At 37.7% G+C, this 20,206-nt stretch overlaps 1 protein-coding gene across 1 annotated transcript in view; it reads right to left on the bottom strand.

Annotated features, from left to right (window-relative positions):
- Positions 1–2,187: 2,187 nt before the first annotated feature.
- Positions 2,188–20,206, bottom strand: part of CPS1 (carbamoyl-phosphate synthase 1) — a 120,780-nt gene continuing 102,761 nt past the window's right edge. The window contains exons 32-38 of the mRNA XM_045806648.2: positions 19,811–19,981; positions 17,223–17,297; positions 14,467–14,565; positions 6,568–6,627; positions 5,712–5,824; positions 4,028–4,157; positions 2,188–3,293 (exon numbers count right to left, since the gene is read on the bottom strand). Coding sequence (XP_045662604.1) covers positions 3,195–3,293; positions 4,028–4,157; positions 5,712–5,824; positions 6,568–6,627; positions 14,467–14,565; positions 17,223–17,297; positions 19,811–19,981 — 747 coding nt within the window. The 3' untranslated portion in view covers positions 2,188–3,194. The remainder of the gene's footprint in view (positions 3,294–4,027; positions 4,158–5,711; positions 5,825–6,567; positions 6,628–14,466; positions 14,566–17,222; positions 17,298–19,810; positions 19,982–20,206) is intronic.

Genomic DNA, 20,206 nt, shown 5'->3' with positions numbered 1-20,206 from the left:
TGTTGTCTGTCTGCACTTGTGATATATAACAGATTCAGATATTTAAAGGACGTGTTAACCTGTTTATATGAAAGAATAAAAATGTTCCAAAAGGACAAAACCTTGCCAAATCTGAACACAAATCTGCTTCCCTTTCTTTGCATTTCCCTCTGCCAACCAAAGCTCCTGAATGCATTGTTTATTTGTGTTTAAAGTATTAAGTTTGAAACATTAGAAAACAGAAAGGTAACAAAAACAAAAATTAATGTAATTTCATATCAGCGCAAGGGAGAGAGTATATATATCTTGTCTTCCGTTTTCCAAAGACCCTTTATTTCACCAACAAAAATACGGGCTTTATTTAGGAACAATGCTGCTTGATTCATTACTATTATTCTTCTCATTTTACTGTATTTTACAAATAGTCTATTCAAATTAATATAAAAATTAAGAACCTTTATTAAATTCCCACAATACAAAACAACTATTGCTTTGAATGTCTCGTAGTTTCAGCAAGCAATACTATCTCAAACTATGAGTTACATTTCTAAATCAGTCGCTAGCAGCCTAATTACTCCTGGTTGAAGCGTACCTTTTCTCTTCCTCTGTGTGCGTGTGTTTAGATAGACAGATGAAAGACAATGGATGAATGGATGGATACATACATACATACACGGATACGTAGATACATAGATAACACACAAATGTTAAAGTAATAATAGGGGTGCTCGCTGGTTCAGTCAGTAAAGCTTACAAGTCTTGACCTCAGGGTCATGAGTTCAAGCTCCATGTTGGATGTAGATCTTACTTTAAAAAAAAAAAGTAACCAAGAAAAAGTAAATGGAGTAAAATATTACCAATAGGTAAATCTGGGTAAAGAGAGTACAATTTTTATTTTTGCAATTTTTTAAGTTCGAAATTATTTACAAAACAAAGTTTTAAAAATTTACATGTGGCTTAAACATATACAACCAAGATTCTGGCCTCAAATTCTGACCCTTACCCTCTTCTCCACATATACCCTGACCTTATCATACAAATTACTTGTAATTTCCTCCAATGGATGCCCTATTTCTTCTCCCTGGGGAACTATGACATGCTGTTCCAGACAACACATGAGGTCATCTCCCCAGAAAAGCCTTTCCCTGATCTCTGCAGGCAAGTTAAGTCTTTCTTCTTTGTGAGAAATGTATTTTTTTAAATATGTTTGTCTTCTTTATAAGACATTAAGAAAAAAAACTGAGACTGCATTTTGTATGATCTTGGTCATGTTACTTACCTTTTGTATGCCTCTGTTTATTTAAAATATGGAGATGACAGCACCGTCTCATAGGGACATTCAGAGGATTAAGTGGGTTAAATCATGTAAAGTGTTTAGAACGGCCTGAGGAATAGTAGGTGCTCCGTGATGTTGGTTATTATGGTGGCGTGATGGTGATAAGTGGTACAGTATCAGAAACGTACTAGAATGATAGGAGGGATCATGGTATATCCTAAGCCAACCATTGCAGAAACTCACTACATATTTTCAGGTGAATGAATAAATAGATGCTTAGGGAGTACATTATTATAATATTAAAGGGAAGAAGTAATGAATGTTTCAACCACAGTGGTAATGAGGAGAGAAGGAGGAAATGAATTTGCAAAGCCGTCATGTAAATCTATATCAAGTGGTAATCCCTTGACTACACGTTGATACAACCTTTGACATCATTATCTTAGGACCTTCACAAAGCCCCATTTTAGGTGGCATTTCTGGGATATGGTTATCACCCGGACCCTTAACACTATCTCCACCTGGCAGTATGGATCAGCTTCTGATAGGGTCAAGTACTTGTCTGTGTTATGTAAGACATTTGTTTAAAAGTTTATTACATCTATGTGGCAATCTTTACTCAGTGTATGGTTGTGTATATTTGAAAGGATTCAGATCAAAGACAATATATAACCATATAACAACATAATAATTTTTTAATGAGACTTATAAACAAGATGAGGGAAAAAGAAAAAAAAAGAAAAATGTAACAGCCTAGGTGTCATTATTTTTAATATTAATTTTCTCATTCATATCCTATATGGCTTTTAGAGAAAAAAAAGTGACATAATCTTGGCTTAAAACAGTGTTTCATCAGAGAAGTGAATTGATTTTGTTAAATCAGTTAAATCAATGTTAAAATAAAATAAAATAAATGCAAGAATACAAATGTATTGCCTCTTAATAGCATTTTATTTAAAAGTTTACAATTAGAGCACTTGTAATAACACAATAAGTTTAAAAGTGATACAGGCTGTCCTGTAGGAAGGACTTTTTTTGTAGCAGAAGAAATGGGGACCTTGTGCTTAAAATGTGTGGAATTCATAGCGCAGTATGGGGCTCAGTAGATCAACAGAATCCGTAATCTGAAGGGGATGTACATAACTTCCAAGTTATTCCAAAATTGGTGGTGGGAGGGGAGGAGGTGGGGAGAGACGGCACCGATCTGAAGATTTCACTTGGCTCAGGTTAAAATCCAAAGGAAAACGAGAACAGAAAACCATCTCAGCGGTATCTACTATCTGCTGACATATTCCAAAACACAAAACTGCAAACCAGTGTCCTTTAAAGAAATCCATACTTTAAAGACCTCTGTCACTTCTCAAATTTAGTACTGTGAAAAGGAATAGGGATATTCCTGGGTGAGCCAGATAATTGAGAATAATTATCAAAAAGATGCATTATACAAACATCATGATGAAGGGGGTCATAAATTAAATTTTAACAATTTCATTTTAACAAATTTTTATAGTATTCTGCCTTGTTAAAATGTCCTGAGTGTGGCAAATGCTATTTAAAAGCAATAATAGTGTCTTGAAAGTATGTATAGTAATAGTTCAGGAGATAGAACAGTGACATTTTCTACCTTGATCATTGTTAATCAGCACCATAAAATGTTAGCTGCAAATAAGCACGTAGGTAAGCCTGGCCCACCAAAAATAAGGCATTAGAAAATAGATGAATTCTCACATAGGACAAGTTATTTAGGAAGGAGTTTAAGTAAGGTTTGTAAAAAGTGACGGACAACAGTTTGTGAAAGAAAAGAAAATGAAGGTTTAACCAAGTAAACTGAAATAGTTTGGTATCAATATTTGTCTCTGTGGAAGTCGGCTGGGGACTCGGTTCCTTTCCATCCAGTGGGGCTTGGGTTGATTTCAGCCGGAGCTGGGTGTTTATTTCTCTATGCCATTTTCCCAGCACCGTACTGCCTGTAGTGGAAAAGACTCTTGGAGTCCACGTTGCGAGATTTCTGCACAGCTTCAGCAAAAAGTTTGGTCACCTGAGAACATAAGGGCAGGAATCTTAGTGACCCCCCATGACACGGAAGTGAATATTTAATGAAGCGGGAGTGAAAGGTCAGTTTCTGCTCACAATTTCCAAAGGGACATGTGAGGAAAGACACAAAAATTTTTATTTATTCAGGACTTTCTCCTATATTTCAGACCTTACCATGAATAAGGTAACCCCTGCCTCTTAACTTCCCAGGAATTAAAACTGACTCAGGGAAAAAAAAAATATGATAGGTAGAAAGTTAACTGAGTCTTGAAGTACAGTTCTTCTCCGTGATGAATTTGGTGGGTCATGGCCAAGTGGAACTAAACATACCTCATGTAATCATTTTCTGTGACTTGGACACGTGCTTGCACTATACCAGGATCCTCAGTTATCATTAACCTGTTGCTCTTTTATGGTGGCTTTCATTTAGAAACAAAAGTTTGTATCTTTATTCCATGCCACACCACACTTTTTATTTAAAAGATAATTGCATGGCTAATGAGAGAGCATGGCTATCCGTGGCTTTTGATTATCTCAATTGCTTGATCACCAACTGTCTCAGTTAGGCCATGACCTACCATAATAGCACCATTATTTTCGATTCTATTTAAAAATTCTTCCTCATTCTGAATGTTACAAGAAGGGGAGAAGAAGGATGTGCATATGTTGATGAATACTCTTAAGGGAGGCGCAGAAATAAAAACCTGCATATAGCTGTATTTGAGGAAAAGAACATACCTGGAAATTAGTGAGGAGAGCAATTCCGCTGTCAACAGCTGTCCTCCGAATCACATAATTATCATGGACAAACTTCGTGTTGTTATTGGGGAGGTTAATCACCAGGTCAATGCTGCCATCTCTAATCAATCTGGAAGAACAATCAAAATAAACAAAAGTTTGTAGGTGGCAATGTATATTTTATTATTAGTGTTTAAAATACTAACGGAATTATTCTCTTACGCCATTCAAGTCAATGCCATACTGAGTTGACTGCCCCTCGCCCTCCTCTATTCCTAAATAGACGTTCAAATTACTCATTTGGGGGTTATAATTTTTTACTGTGTTCTTGAAAGAATTCTGGTGTCAGTCTAATTAAATGGAAAGGTTTTTCTTTCTCAAATGCTATCTATCCATAGAAGAATTGGTAATTTGATAGGTATTTACTTATTTTACAAGGAGGTTTTTCTCCAGTATTGAAGTCCATTCCACCTCCACACTCCCAACTCCCAGATTAACTTTACCTCAGTGCCTGCTTCCCAGTGCCTCTCAGCTAATGGTATGAGAACACAGGTCACCTGATTTTGAATTAAATCACTTCACATTCTGTTGCTGGGCTGCTACACACACTAGGAGACATTTAAATGTCAAAAGCACGAAGTAATGCTAATTGTTATTTTACAAAGTCCTAACCAAGTGCTTATAGGATCACTGGAAGTCCAGTCTGAACAATTAAGGTCTGAACAATTTGCCCTTCTTTTATAAATTTGATAATGATTTATAGGTTGCCTTCTTGAGAGCTCTAACAAATGGTAGCTACTTAATAGATTGTAATATCCTGGAACAACTGAGAATTATCTCATATGTACCTGTGCCTCACACTTCTGTAGGTGTTGATGTAATGGAGTTCCTAAAGACTCACACGGTGCACCAAAATACTATGTCTTACCAAATCTAATGACAACATAGCCTGAGGCATAAAAACCAACCTGATCAGAGAATAGGACATTAGGTAATACAATGGTGGCATTATCCTAGCACTCACCATAGTCTTCTGCATATAGCAAGTGCTCAATAAATTGGACTGATTTATTGACACACAAGCTGGTCAATCTTACACTTGATATACACATCTATATGCAATATGTTTGATGTAAAATATAAAGTGCGGGGCGCCTGGGTGGCTCAGTTGTTAAGCCTCTGCCTTCAGCTCAGGGCGTGATCCCGGCGTTCTGGGATGGAGTCCCACATCAGGCTCCTCTGCTGGGAGCCTGCTTCTTCCTCTCCCACTCCCTCTGCTGTGTTCCCTCTCTCACTGGCTGTCTCTCTCTCTCTGTCAAATGAATAAATAAAATCTTTAAAATAAATAAATAAAAATTAAAAAATAAAATATAAAGTGCTGCATTACATTCTTCGTGTCTCTGATTCTCATCACAGAGATCTTGGAAGGAAAGCATCCTTACTAGAAAATGTTTTGAAAGATGCTATGTATCGCCACATAGACATATGGCATTATACGTTATAGTAGCAGCAAAGTTCACAAGAATGAAACTTCACTATAATCCACAGATTTATTCATCTGAAATGCCTGACTAAGAGGACTTTTAGAAGACTTGCAATAGGGTAAGGTGAAGTATTCATATCAGACTAGTTCCCGAAGTTAATCCTCTATCCGTAGGAGGATAAAACTCTGCCCAGTTCTTACTTTCTGATGGAAGAGAGGCTGGGATTCTGTCCTTCCTGAGACGGCCATGCCACTGGGGTGGCAGGGACATTGTTGGCATTGAGCCAGTCCGATGTGGCTTCCGTGGCAAAGAGCTGCATTTAAAATGGAAAAGTCAGTTACTGTATCACAGGGAAGGCTTTCACAGAGCCAAGAAACCTACTGGGACACATGTGTCATTTAAAACAGAAAGTAGAAGAAAGTGGTGTATTTGAGAAGCAATAATACCATGAATAGAGATTTGGACTCCCTGTCCAGAGTCATGAGCACTTTAAGTATTTTTAAAATATTCCAAGGAACAATTTAGTAACCTCAACTGTAACTGCTTTTGTAGAAGAAAAAAATAAAGAATTATTCATGGCTGAGGATTCACTGTTATCAAATCAACAAAGCCCCAAGACCACAGGCCCACTCTGAGCCTTGGGAGTCATTTCGTTTTACTGAACCAGGCTTTGCATGGAGGTATTCGTGGCAAAGAAGTTTTGCCTATAACTGCAACAGCTGGAAACTATGACTTCATACGGAAACAAGAAAAGGAACAAGGAAAAATATATTGGAAACACATTGGACCTTCGTCCCAATTCTGCATAAACCAAACTTTCTAAGTTTTTAGCTGGCAACTTCTGTGGAGTTTATGGTACCTTTGTTATAACTTAAAACTAGTCTTTCTAATAATTTTATTCTATTGAAGTTTTGAACCTATCATGTTAGTTAAATCTTTCAAGTTGAAAAGATATATTTTGAGCTATTTCATTCCTTAAGATTCATTAATAGTCTCTTTTGTGAATAGATTTCAATGCTTATGGAAAACCACTTGAAAAAAATTAATATCACATACCTTGAAGCCTTCATTGTGTAATTGCTCAGCCACACCAAGGAATCTGGGACGGAATGATTGCTGAAATTAAAAGAATTTAACAAAATTCACTTTCTAGATATACTGCTCTTTATTTAGTCACATGCAATATGGTACTCTCTCATGCCATTATCCAAGGCAACGCCATATGTTGCCAGGTGCGTTAGATTCAAAGGTGCCAAGTTCCATCCTTTAATCCTTCAACAGTCACTACTGAGTTCTTAAACTTATTTCTTGATATAGATAAGATTACACCCACATTGTCTTGCTCTCTACAGTCTGACTTTTCACCTTGCGGTCAAATTCTTCCACTCCCTACTTAATCCACTTAGTCTGTCCACAGATTAAGATCCACCTCCATCCCGCATGGATCCTTCCCCAGGTCCGGAAGAATTTAAAGACACCTTGGTTAGGAGTCCAACAGGAGGTCAGCCTTGTTGATCGTTCCGCCTGCTCAACCGGTTCTAATGGCTGAATTCTAACTGGGCCCTGTCCTAGCGGCTTGTGCAAACCTTCCTGCAATAAGTTAACCATTCTGGACTCAATTTTGCATTAACTTTAAAGTAAAGAGCAGAAGAATGGGCTCTGGAGTCACTAAGCTGCCTCTTGAGATCCTGGCGTTACCATTCATTTTTAGTGTGTCCTTAGAAAAGTTAATGTCTTTGAGTCTCCATTTCTTTTTTTCCTTTTTAAAAATGTCAGTAAGCATAGTAGTGTATCTATTTCTTTGGACTCTATAATAAACTGTGTGACCTTGAGCAACTTACTTAACCTCTCTGTGATCTACTTTCCTCATCTGTTAAATGGGAATATTAACAGTATCTGTGTCAAAGGGTTGTTATGAGTATACAATGAGTTAATTTACAAGTAAGCACTACTTAAGTGTCAGTATAGGAACTTAGACCATTACTAGTTGTTGTACAAGGTTACTTGTCCATTAATAGTTCTCATAAAGTATTCATTGTTATTATTAAAATGTTTGTTTTTTCAGCCTCCCAGAGGCTAAATTCCTGTCCCTGCACCCTAAGTTTCCAAGCCTAGCTCCCTCTACTGGTCGTCATACTTCAAATACAAGCAAACTTCCTCCTCCTATATATTTTACTTCCAGACAAGCTTCCCTCACGTTCCATCTCACTGTTCAGATATGTTCTTAGAGCCCATTGCCGTGAACTTCCTAGAGCCTCAGCTGGACCCATCTGGTTTCCAGGTCCTGCTTTCCCTGGACTCCTGCACATTGTCTCCAGAGTTTCCCCATTCTGAACTTACCCCCTTCCTGTGACCACAAGTCAGTATTTGCAAGACAGTGGTCAGTGAGAGAAAAAAAGGCTAAGTGGCCTACCCAAAAGTTAATCCCTTACCTTGACCTTATTAACTTGAATGTTTGAGTAACTGAGCTAAATAGAATATGAAAGTCATACACAGTTAAAAACATATCTATTCTGCCTTTTGGCTGAAAATTTTGGCTGTTTTTTCTTGTAAAAAGTTTATAAACAGATGAAATAATTTGGCTACTTCGGTAAATGTTTTATAATCTATTCAGAAACCATATTAATAACAGCTTAAAAAATCAAGGAGATGATCTTATTTTAGAATCTCAGAGAAACTAAGAATTGCGATAATAAAACATATCAAGATCCTTGTACAATTTTGATAATGTTCAGCCCATAAAACCTCCTAATATTTACTTGCAGAGGCTTTCTGAGAACAGATCTAAATCCTAGGAAAAGACTACAAAGACTATGTTCAAATATAAAATTCTTTCAGATTCAGGCCCTCTCAATCCCAGAACTGCAGTTTTATGAGAGGAAACTATTGGCAAATAGAAAAGATAAATGCAACTGGATGAGTCTCAGCTCAGGCAGGCTCAGGGGTTATTCATGGACAGTCTTCTAGAACACAAATTGCAACCATGCCCAGGATAGTAGCTTTCCATTCCTGCTGAGGACCAAACAGGAAGAAATGGGCCGTTTGTGCAAGAAGCTCATGGCTAGACATTAAAAAAAGGAAATAAATAAGTATAAAATCAGAGTAACTCAGTGACATTAGGGCAATTTAATGAGGCATATGCCAGTTTCCTTAAGAATAGGTTAGGCAGAAGAATAAGACAATGACTTTTCAAATTTGATTCTGCTTGGAAAGCAAGGGACTGAATTAGATGGCATTTTAGGTTTAAGTAAGCACCAGAGCACATTAGAAGATGCAACATAAAGTTGTCCAACAACTTATTTATTAACTGATACATTAATCATGTATTGAACAAACTATTCTCAATTTCTTAAATTTTCCCCTAGCAAAATGTCACTAATAATATATGGCCATGTGATAACATAACATTGAAACCATTTTCTAAAATATCATTTCAGGGGCACCAGGGAGGCAAAGTCGATTAAGCGTCTAACTCTTGGTTTCAGCTCAGGTCATGATCTCAGGTTGTGGCACTGAGCCCTGTGTGGTGCTCTGTGCTCAGCTCAGAGCCTGCTTGAGTTCTCTCTCTCCCTCTCCCTTTGCCCCTCACTCCCCAAACTTTCTCTCTTTCTCTCTCTCTCTAAAATAAATAAATAAATCTTTAAAAAATATATCATTTCACAAGCACAGTGGTTCTCAAAATGTGGTTCCCTGGGAAATCATCATCACCTGGGGATTTGTTTAAAATATAAAAGTTAAGGGGCACCTGGGTAGCTCAGTCAGTTAAGCATCTGCCTTTGGCTCAGGTCATGATCCCAGGGTCCTGGGATCGAGCCCCACATCAGTATCCCTGCTCAACGGGGAGCCTGCTTCTCGCTCTCCTCCCTGCTCCTGCTCTCTCTCACTATCTCTCAAGTAAATAAATAAAATCTTAAAAAAAAATAAAATAAAGTATAAAAGTTTGGGTCCCACCTCAGATCCGTGGAATCAGGAACTCTGAGACTGGCTCCCAATAATCTGCAGTTTAAAAAACCCTCCAGGTGATTCTGATGCACACATAAGTTTAGGAGTAGGAGGGAAGAAGGAATAGGAGAACCATCCTTCACTCATTTTGTTATTTGAGGTGAAGATCCATTAACCTTGGCCAAAGTCACAATGAAAAATGTTGAGGAAGGAGTACCAGAACGTAATTTTTTTCTTTACTATTTTAAAGTAAAATAAGTCAGCAAGTCCTCTAAGACCTGCAGACACCAGTCAGAACCTCATTATGGAGCTGTTTCAACGCTGTCCCCCAAGTGGAAAAGATAAATATCCGACATGACAGTATTGGCAGTTCCCAGCCGGGGAACCACTCTGCCTTCTGGTCTGGGGTGTTGGCTTTCATAGCCACATTATAAACTTCTATCAAACATGTATTGAACACTTGTGACACATAAAACAGCCTCTCTACAAAAAGAAATTACAGCTGTCAGCTTGCATCTGAGTAGCCCCAGATTTAATAGCTGATTGAAAATACCTGGGTAAGAAACCATTTGTTACTAAAGGTGAAAAGTACAAGCTGATTTATTTCCTAGAAAATGTTTATAAGAAAGAAAGTCCTTTAAAAATGAAAAAAAATATATACATTTCCTCCAATTATCATTTTCACATTATTCCAACTTCTGGCTGCAGAACAGAAAACCGAGTTAATATTGTGTGGTGCCTGTGGACTCCATAGGGACGTCTGCATCGACAACTCTACGGTTGTTCCTAATGATTCTGTATTGAAGATAAAAGGTTATTCATGTCACTTGGAGTTGTCTTTTTCAAATAAAATGCTTGCTTTGTGTTTCCGAGCAATGCTGAAGCGCAGATGTCTGGATGGTGCTTGCCACTCCACAAACATCACTGAATAGCCCAATCAGACAGGAAAAAACAGTGAGTGCTCTTGATCTGCTCTAGAGTAAATCATTTATTGTTAAAGGGTGTTCCAGAAAACTTCAAAACAAGGAAGATTGCCTACTCATAGCACCTAAAAATAAATCCTGATGGGATGAAAGGAGGCTGGAAATATTGCAGGAAAATCTAAGATGATTTTGTTGCCATATAAACCTACATTATGCCTTTCTTACGTTAGGATCTAGGCCTCTGGAAAGCCTCTTGTTAGAGACCCAGTGCATGTAATAGTTAAGTTGATAAGAATCCTTTGACAAAATCTAAATCTTGACTTCTTTTTCCTCCTAAGTTCTAGTTATACACAATTGATGTTATGAATATTTCAAATTCCCCAGGTGATTTGTCCCATAGGATTTAACTTTGGGAGGGCAGAAACAGAGGGTCTGTGTGTATAAAGGAGTACGGGCGGAAAGAGAAGAGAAAGAAAAGGTTAGAAAGACTGCAGTATAACAAATTGCATGTTGGTGCCCTCATACACACACACACACACACACACACACACACAGACTCTATTTACTAAATGTTGAGAAGTGGCTGATACTTGATAGTAATACATTACTATTTAAAATATGTGTTAAACTACCAAAAATAAGAAAAAAAAAGTTTCCTGGATCAGAGTCACTTTTACCTCTCCTCCATAATTTCTCTTTTCCCCCAGTTTTCTCCTGTAACCTGGTTGTGAGAATGAATGAGTTAAGGTATCTTCAATTAAATCCTTGTGTTCACAGCAGGAAGCTGGGTCAAGGTGGGGAGATACAGAAAAGGCCTTTCCCTCAAATAAATGGGACAGGCCCTGACTAGCTTCCTCACTTCTTCATGAAGGAATAATAAAGCAATAATAAGAACCGCAGTGGTGCTGGCTTCCAGCGCTCATCTGTGCGTGAAGTCTACACGGCATCAGGCTAAATGAATGATTATCTTAAGAAATCAAAATGCAGTGTTGGATTTCTTTTTTAGAACTTCACTCAAGAACTCAACTAAATGTGTTCCTTTGTATTTACTGGCCCTAATGCCCATTTATATATCAGGAGTACTTTTTTAGGTCGTTCTCACTTCTGACTTTATATATTTGAATGCGTTTACATGAATTATTCTGACCACACTGAATCATGTTAAATAAAATGAAATATGGAACCTTAATTATTTTGTCCACAGTTTCTAGGAAGCCTAGGTAAAAGGTTGGGGTTAGATTTGGCCCCATGCTATCTAGGAAGATACCCAGTGAGTTTTCTAACTATTAACGCTCCAGTTAGTATATCCTGTCATGTTGTTCAGTTAAATTTATGACGCGTTTTTAAAAGTCACTGTCAGTGAAAATCCACCAGATGGTAACAGAGACTGTCCTTGAACTGCTGGGAGTGGCAGCTCTTCCTTGCCACCCACACTGAGTGGTCAGAAAGTGACTCTTGTCCATCTTCTGCTGATCAATTCTACCACAGCTACTAATATTTAATTAAATATAATTTTATATTAAACATTTCTTCATTTTTTAAAAGATTTTATTTATTTATTTGCCAGAGAGAGAGTGAGAGGGAGAGAGCACAAGCAGGGAAGCAGCAGGCAGAGGGAACAGTAGGCTCCCCGCTGAGCAGGGAGCCTGATGCGGAACTCGATCCCAGGACCCTGGGATCATGACCTGAGCAAAGGCAGACGCTTAACTGACTGAGCCAGGCAGGTATCCCTTAAACATTTCTTTAAATATACTTTTTTAACTTTGTAATTAAAATAGACACATATCTAAAGCCCTAACATTGTGCACTTACACGCAAGTAAAAAGTTCTTTGCAAGAACTCATGTAGCTGCTGCAATACTGATCTCTTTAAAAAAGAATGTACTGAAAGATAAAACTTCAGTGGGCAGAACCTCCTTCCTTTAAGAAAACTTTTTTTACCCTACAAAACCCTCTTTTTTTTTCCTACCCATAAAGCAAAAAATTCTGTTCACTGATGCCAAAATCACACAAATACTTCATAGGGATCGAATTAATTTTTGCTTAATATTTCCTGCAGCACTAGAACCAGACAAGGCACAATTTTATACATCACTGCCTTCTTAAACTGGTATTTTAAAATGTTAGCACTATTATGATTAGTTGTGAAGACGGGAACTAAGGGCACAGTCTCCTCTTGAATGCCCCCAGGTCTCACATTAAACTTTAAGCCATTACTAGAAGTTGGACAAATACTCTCATACTTGTGACTTAATAATACTTAATACTCATTTATAACATGATGAGTCTCTCATATGGTGTGATGTGTCTCCAAACTGCCATTAAGCTTCACAATTGCATCATCTTGTTAGCCTCTGCTCTAACTGTTCTCCATCTCCCTTTTGGCACCTTTATGAAGCAAAATTCCCAGTTGCTCTTTGCAGAAACTTCTCCAAAGCCATTACCCACCCAGTCTCCAGAGTCTAATTTGCTGATATTAAGACACCCTAATGAGATGGTATCTATAATCATCACCCACAGGCTTGAGAATACCTGGTACTGCTCTAATTATATTTTTACTGATTTTTATGTAACCATGCAGGGTTTGAGCTTATTAAAAGTACAGCAGGGGTGATATCTAAGACCATCTATTGTTTTTATAGGACCCAAGAATTACTAATCTTAAATGTAAGTGAATGACCAGGTGGAAAGCATTTAGTATGTTTCAGGAAATCTATAAACAGAACAGTCTGTACATTCTTGCAATAATTATTCCAAGGGGTAATAGAAGTTTCCTGACTACCTTTTTGCCCTAAGATTTCCATTTGATATGCAATAATAACCAATAATGCCCTTTTCATTGTATAAAGGTATTCTCTCACAATTATTTCACCTTGCTTTGACTTAGAAGACTTACCAAATAATGATATTCAAGAACCTCCCCAGTATACTGTGGGCTCTGCTAACTTTCTTAAGCCCATTAAGCTACTTCCCTTCAAGAACTTTCAATCAATCCTGGAGTGAAAAAATCCTTCAAGTAATGCCTGTGTCTTCTTAAGCTTTGGATCTTTGACGTTTACAAATGGTCCTCGACTTGAACAATCTCAATTTTACAATAGTGAAAGCAATACACAGTCAGTACCAACTGTACTTCGAATTTTGAATTTTGATCTTTTCCTAGGCTAGTGATATGTGGTAGGATGCTCTGTTGTAACATGGGCTTTCAGTACAGTATTCAATACATTACATGAGCTATGTAATACTTTATTATAAACAGGCTTTGTATTAGACGATTTTGTCCCACTGTTGCCTGACATAAAGTGTTCCGAGCACATTTAAGGTAGGCTATGCTAAGCCATGATGCTTGGTAGGGTAGGTATGTTAAACGCATTTTTGACTTCTGATATTTTCAACTTTTGATAAGTTTATTGAGGCATCACACCACCATAAGTTGTGGAAGTTCTGTAGTAGAAATTGAAATGTGAATGAGTGAAGGTAAGGAAGGAAAGAAAAGAGTTCAGGAAGGGATCATATAGCTTCAGCTGGGATGTGTTGTATTTGAGACAGCCAGATAGAGGTATCCAGCAGATGCTTGGAAATATGGGATGACGAAGGATGAAGATTTAAAGATGACAGTTAGGGATAGGACAGTGGATACCACAGACATGAGCTGGCAAAGGGGAAAGTCAAGAGATAGACAGAAACAGAGACAGAGAGAAAAAAGAGGTGAGACCCAACTTTATGGAAAGCATATGTTCAGGAGCTAAGGAGGAAGAACTAAGAGGAGAGCACAGAGAAAAGATATAACCAAGAAATAGAAGAAATTCCTGTTTAAGGCATCCTAAATCCTTTTCAGAACAAATAGCCTTTTCACTAGAGACTTTTTCTTTCTGTTCGTTTTATTTATTCACTTATTTGTATTGATTGCTGAAATGGAAAAAGCAAAACTCAGGGAACATATAGAGAACAAACGTCCATTTTTTTCTATTAGTTGTTGTTCTCTTTAGTGGAGCTTAAAACAAATCTCCCCTCTTTTATACCACAATTAAGGTCTTTTCTCAGCCACTCCTAGCACGTGCCCAGGGGCATGCATGCAACCACACATTACTTACCTGGATTCCAATCAGGATGCCCTTCTGGGGTATCTTAAACCCTGTGGAAAGCATTGCCTTTAGGAAAGCTGTGTGAATACCTTCACCAAAGCAAGCCACCTGTTTAGAATAAATTAAAAAATAAAATAAAAAGAAGCAAATACTAGTCAACAGCTCTCACCGATAAACAAATACAAATGGAAAGCACTTTACTCGTACTTGCTAGATTTTATTGAGTTGCCCAAAGACCATGCAGTCTGAATCCTGGGATTAAAAAGCCAGCCAGGGCAGATGTATCTTATGTTTTTAATTAAGCATAATGAATGAATAAGCCATTCTTTCTCTATCCAACAACACTCCATGGAGCAACATAACTGGATTCTACTGTGAGTTATTTGGATACAAATCACAGCTTCTGGTCCATAATGTGGTGAGTTACCAAATGTTAATATGACTTAATGTTTAAATAACGGTATATGTTACATATGCGATGCCACAGTGCGTGAATTCATGGGTCAGTAGCACAAATGCATAACTGCTGATCAATTGGTTAGGAGTCATTTTGTACAGCTTATGAGAAAGCCTTCTGAGAAATTCAATAAATCCATGAAAATATCAAGGACCTTTTTCCTTTTAAATAATTTTCATAAAATGAACCAAATACCCTGCTACTAGTTCTGAATACCACAGCCATATGTAAAACAAAAAACAAAAACAAAAACAACAAACCCCATTCCAAACTATCACATACTGTTGGAATACACAGAAGTTTCAGCTAGGGTAATTGTGCTACTAGATAACGACAAGTCAAATGGCCCCCGTAACTATAGAACGAGTGGTCTATTTGAGCATGATGGGAACAGATCCTGCCACGCAGGTCATCATTTGGCACAGGTACAGAACCACCATTATAGTAAATAACACTGATGGCTAAATTCATTCTTTAAGCAAATGACTCCCTTATTGTGAAAGGGACGTTCTCATGACTATGACCTTCAGCCAACCACCGTTACGTGCTGCTTTTCACTCTATAGTGAGCTCTTTCTTTGGTCCATTAATGGCCAACTAGCCTAGGTAATATCAACCTCAGTTAATGAAACCCAAATTTTACTGACAGGACCAGGCAATCCCACCATAAAAGCAGATACAACAACACACAGAAGGTTTCAGCAGTTTTCTACAAAAAACATAGAAAACAGTCAGATAGTCCAGTAAGCTCAGGACTAACATCCCCACCTTGCCACTAAAAAAATAAAATAGCCCTTACCTAGATCAAAAGGTAAAGGTTTATTCAACACCACAACAAGCCATTTGAACACTGACAATGTCTCTTCAAAGAGATTTCACCTAAGCTAGAATTATTATTCTAATTTCAGTTATGAAACAGATCTTGTAACATCACACTCAGTGACACCTGGAAGTATGACTAATAATGGAAGAAGAATTAACTCTATACTTCTGAAAAATATCACAACAAAGGTGAGCTGAGCTTCTAATTCCTTCATATTTTCATATTTCAACAACCCCAATAATGTATGTCTGGAGGCAGAATGGACATAGGCAGTGCAAATAAGTTTACCACACTAGAGAAAACAGCACAAAGGAAAACCGATCTCTCCCTGATCTGAACCCTGGATATGCTGAAAACAGCCCTGCTACCAAGTGACCACGAGATCAAGTGGAACCTGAAGAGCATTTCCTTAAACAGCGGAGAACCGTAATGTAGGCCCCTCGTTTTAAAGCTAGGTTTTCTCGCCTATTAAATTAAAAGCAGCAGCAAAGCAGCTAAGAGAAGGCAATCGTCAATCCAAATACAAACAAGATAGCCATTTATTCCTCACTGCCTGCCTTCCTGTCTCACTTGACTTCTCATCACAGATGTTGCTTGTAACCAGGCAACCACATAAAACATCACATATTTATTGTAATTAAATATTTTCCCCTTTCAGGTGTTCCTTAATAGCAAGAGGAAACAATGATGCCTCACAGTCCAATGTTGCCACTCTGATGTGCACTGATGAGAATCTGAAGGTTGTATCTAGTAAGTCTGTCAAGGGCTGGGTGATTCATAAAATGTCCTGACACTGACATGTAGGGAACTTTCTAGAATCTGACAGCTCTCTACAAGAAACACAGTTCACATTCTTAAAGAAACCTTCAGCTGACAAGAGTTCCAATACAAGTGAAGAGGGACATCCAGTGGCCAATCCCATTATAGGTTTCAGATAATCCCCAGGAGGTTGACGTAGCTTTGAAAGTTGTTTGGGGATTTTGCATTTATCTGCATATTCCACAATGTTTAGGTCCATGATCTTTCTAATGCTGTACAGTCATTCTACATATTGCTAGTAAAAATCCAATGATTTAGTTTCACAGTAGCAAGAGGTTGAGGGGAGTGGGTGTGGGAAGTGCTGTTATAGAGAGACCTTGAAATGAAAACTGAAAATAAAGCAGAAAGACCCAGGAGATATTTACTTAGACTTCTAAGGAAATATTTTGGAAGCTGTTCTCAATGTGTAATGTGGAAATGAATTAGGAACACATACATTAGATTCACAAGTTAAATATAAGTGAAAATTTAGACTCTGGTCCACAAAAGTATAAGATTTTTCTTTAGTTCAAAATCCTTAATCCTCCTTTCAGACTTACTCTGATAACAGAAGTTTGTGTTCCCCCTTAATACTTAATAACTTACTTACTGTATTATACTCAGATCATAAAACCATAGATTTCAAAGTAGATTTAATGAAAGCGTTCATGGACCATTAACTAGTTACCTCTCCGGTGGAAGCCATCTCACAACGCAGAATGGGGTCAGCATCCCTCAACCGGGGCCAGGAAAACATTGGAGCCTGTCAGAAATAATGGGGAGGAAAAATATGTGAGAGAAAGGTATAAAAGGAATAAGAGAGGATAAATATATTTAGTGAACCATCTCTCACAGGATTCATTTAGGCTATGGTAGACACATAAAAAATCTCTTTGGTTCAAGCATCTGACTTGAAAAATAGCTTTAAAACTCTGTTCCAAGAATTTCTTGAGCTCTTGGCCAGAAACTTGGGTTAAATAATCACAAATTATTTCTGTAAATAGGGCCCCTGTGACCAGTCTAGGCCAGTGTTTCTAATCTGGCCTACACATATTCTTATTGGAGTGATTTCAAACAAAGTCTACTGGGCACTGGTCTCCCCAAGCACAGAGTTCAAACACATTTTTTTCTTGGTAGGCTTTGGAAACATTCCTCTTCTTTTTCTGATCATTTGAACTTGGAACAGGCAACCATGCCAGAAATGTCTGTCTGTAAGCTGACTTCTGAGACATTAAACTGTTGTTGACACCTCTTAAAAAGCTTTGAAAAACATTCTGCTTGGGAACACTTTTGCCCAGAACTTTCATGTGAACTAGAACATAGAGAGGAGCGTTTCTTTTTCATTTATTTTATCAGTGCGATTCATGAAAAACCAAATGCTTGTTTCTCGCATCTCTCCGTTTGTCCAGTGTGGACTCTTCTTCCTTGATCCTGGCACCCTTCGAAGTGATCCTTGGAGTTCTAGCTCGGGGTCATTTCATGAGGTCATCCTTAGTCAAGTTACCATACATTTCTGCACTCTCGCTTTTCTGTGCTCTCATCTGTGGATGTCCACCCACCTCACGAGCTCTATGTTAAGACTAACTATAAAGAAGTCGTTCTTTTTCAAAAAGTCAAGATTCATATACAATGATAACTAGGAAAGAAATAAACTGGAAGATACAGTGCATTTTGAAAAATGCATATCTATCCATCAATACTGTTTTTAGTTGGCTATTGTTTCATACACATATATGTGTGTATATATTTCTGTGTCTATGAATTCAGAAACATGAATTTGAAATGTGTACATAGAATTTCCAGTGGAAAATATTTTTCAGGGCCTTCTGCATATTGGTCTCAAACAAAGAAATCCTATGTATTTTTTTTACCTATGTATAATTCCCACTGAAAGCTTTAACAATTTATGTTGTGTTGTAGTCTCAAGGAATAAAGTGCCACCCTTCCCCAATATAACAAGTGACATTCCATCTCAATGCCCTATAAAATCCAAGTCATCCTAAATTATTAAGTTAAACAAGATAGATAATTTTTTTTATTTATAGCTTTAACTTAAAGCTTCCACTATAAAAGTCTCAGCTATAATACAATTATGATTGAGGTCACGAGTATAAATAGGAATGGAAATCTTTTGAAGGCATCCAAAATATATAATGTCACATAAATACATCACACAATATAAACTGATTCCATCTTATGCTTTCTCTAAAATATTCAAATTTATTTATATAGTATCTCATGAATCCTCATGCTTGCCCCATGAAGTAGTTAAAGATCATAATTATACTCTGTGCATGGATATACTGAGGCAGCGAGAAGAGCACGATGGCTTTATGATTACGGTAGTATCAGAAATATACATCTGTATTGGAAATTAGTGAGCAAATCTTAAACTTTTCTGGTCAGTCTTCATAAAGGTGCCATCAATGTCATTTCCTTCATGGCACCACCGTGAATAGCAGCCGCTATTTCAACTCTTCAAGTGGAAAAATTGTGCTGCTGAAGAAATAGGATCTGAGCAAGGTGGCCAAGGTGGTTAGAATTTAAGCGACACCGCAGGGTAACACTTTTACAAGATCCATGCATTCCTGAAGTGTTGGCACAATTCCAAAGGGGCACAATTCAAGCCTTATCTCAACGAAGTATATCCAGAATTTCTGTTTACCAACTAAACCGACACCACCATGCATCAGTCACATGCACATAGCTTACAATTGACTCAGCTAGTTGGTTTTGAAATTATGTGATTCTAAATGTTTTTTTGTTATTTTTGAAATGGATAAAAAGTCATATAAAGTGCCTTTGTGCATTATTCAAAGGAAACATCGTAAATCCCTAGTCCAGCACTTTAGTTAGAAGGTGCATGAAATATCAAAAAAATTTTTTTTACTTTTTTTTTTTAAGTTTTTTCAAGTAAGCCCCCAATGTGGGGCTTGAACTCATGACCCCCAGATCAAGTCACATGCTCTACTACTGACTGAGCCAGCCAGGCACCCCCAAGATTATTTTTTTAAAGATTTTATTAATTTATTTGTGTGTGAGAGAGAGAGAAAAGCAGGGGGAGCAGCAGGCAGAGGGAGAAGCAGGCTCTCTGACGAGCAAGAAGCCCAGTGCAGGACTTGATCCCAGGACCCTGAGATCATGACCTGAGCCAAAGGCAGATGCTTAACCAACTGAGCTACCCAGGTGACCCTCATGATTATTTTTGATGAAAAACTGTTCCTTTAATTTCCTTGAAACTTAAAAAAATGACTAATAGATTTTTTTAAATGTTACCTTAATTGCAACATAGTCAGCAGGAATTATGGGATGGTCCAATGTGGGAAGAGGTTTCTCATCAATGCTCTCTCCAATCATCACCTTGGTGGCCACATCAATGAAGTCTACCCCCAGTGTCTTGGAAACAAAGGGGAAGGATCGAGAAGCTCTCAGGTTGCACTCAATCACCTGGACAGATAACAAAATTTAAAAAAAGTGAAAGGATGGTGAGAGCCAGTGACAACGTACTAATAGTCTCGCTGTCACCTGAGTTCTTGCTGTTTGTCACTGGGGCCAGCTCTTCTTCTGCCAGCCCCTTCCTTCTCTCCCACTGCTTGCACTTTTGCTAACCAGTTTCTTTTTAGTTGGTATCTCTGAATTCTGACTTTCTTCCATCCACTTTCCACAATTTCA

Source organism: Ursus americanus, chromosome 1 (genome assembly GCF_024610735.1).
Source record: "Ursus americanus isolate L20-20 chromosome 1, mUrsAme1.1.p, whole genome shotgun sequence".
Lineage (NCBI taxonomy): Eukaryota > Metazoa > Chordata > Mammalia > Carnivora > Ursidae > Ursus > Ursus americanus.
Note: the sequence above shows the minus strand (reverse complement) of the source record. Positions and strands in the feature narration are given on the sequence as shown.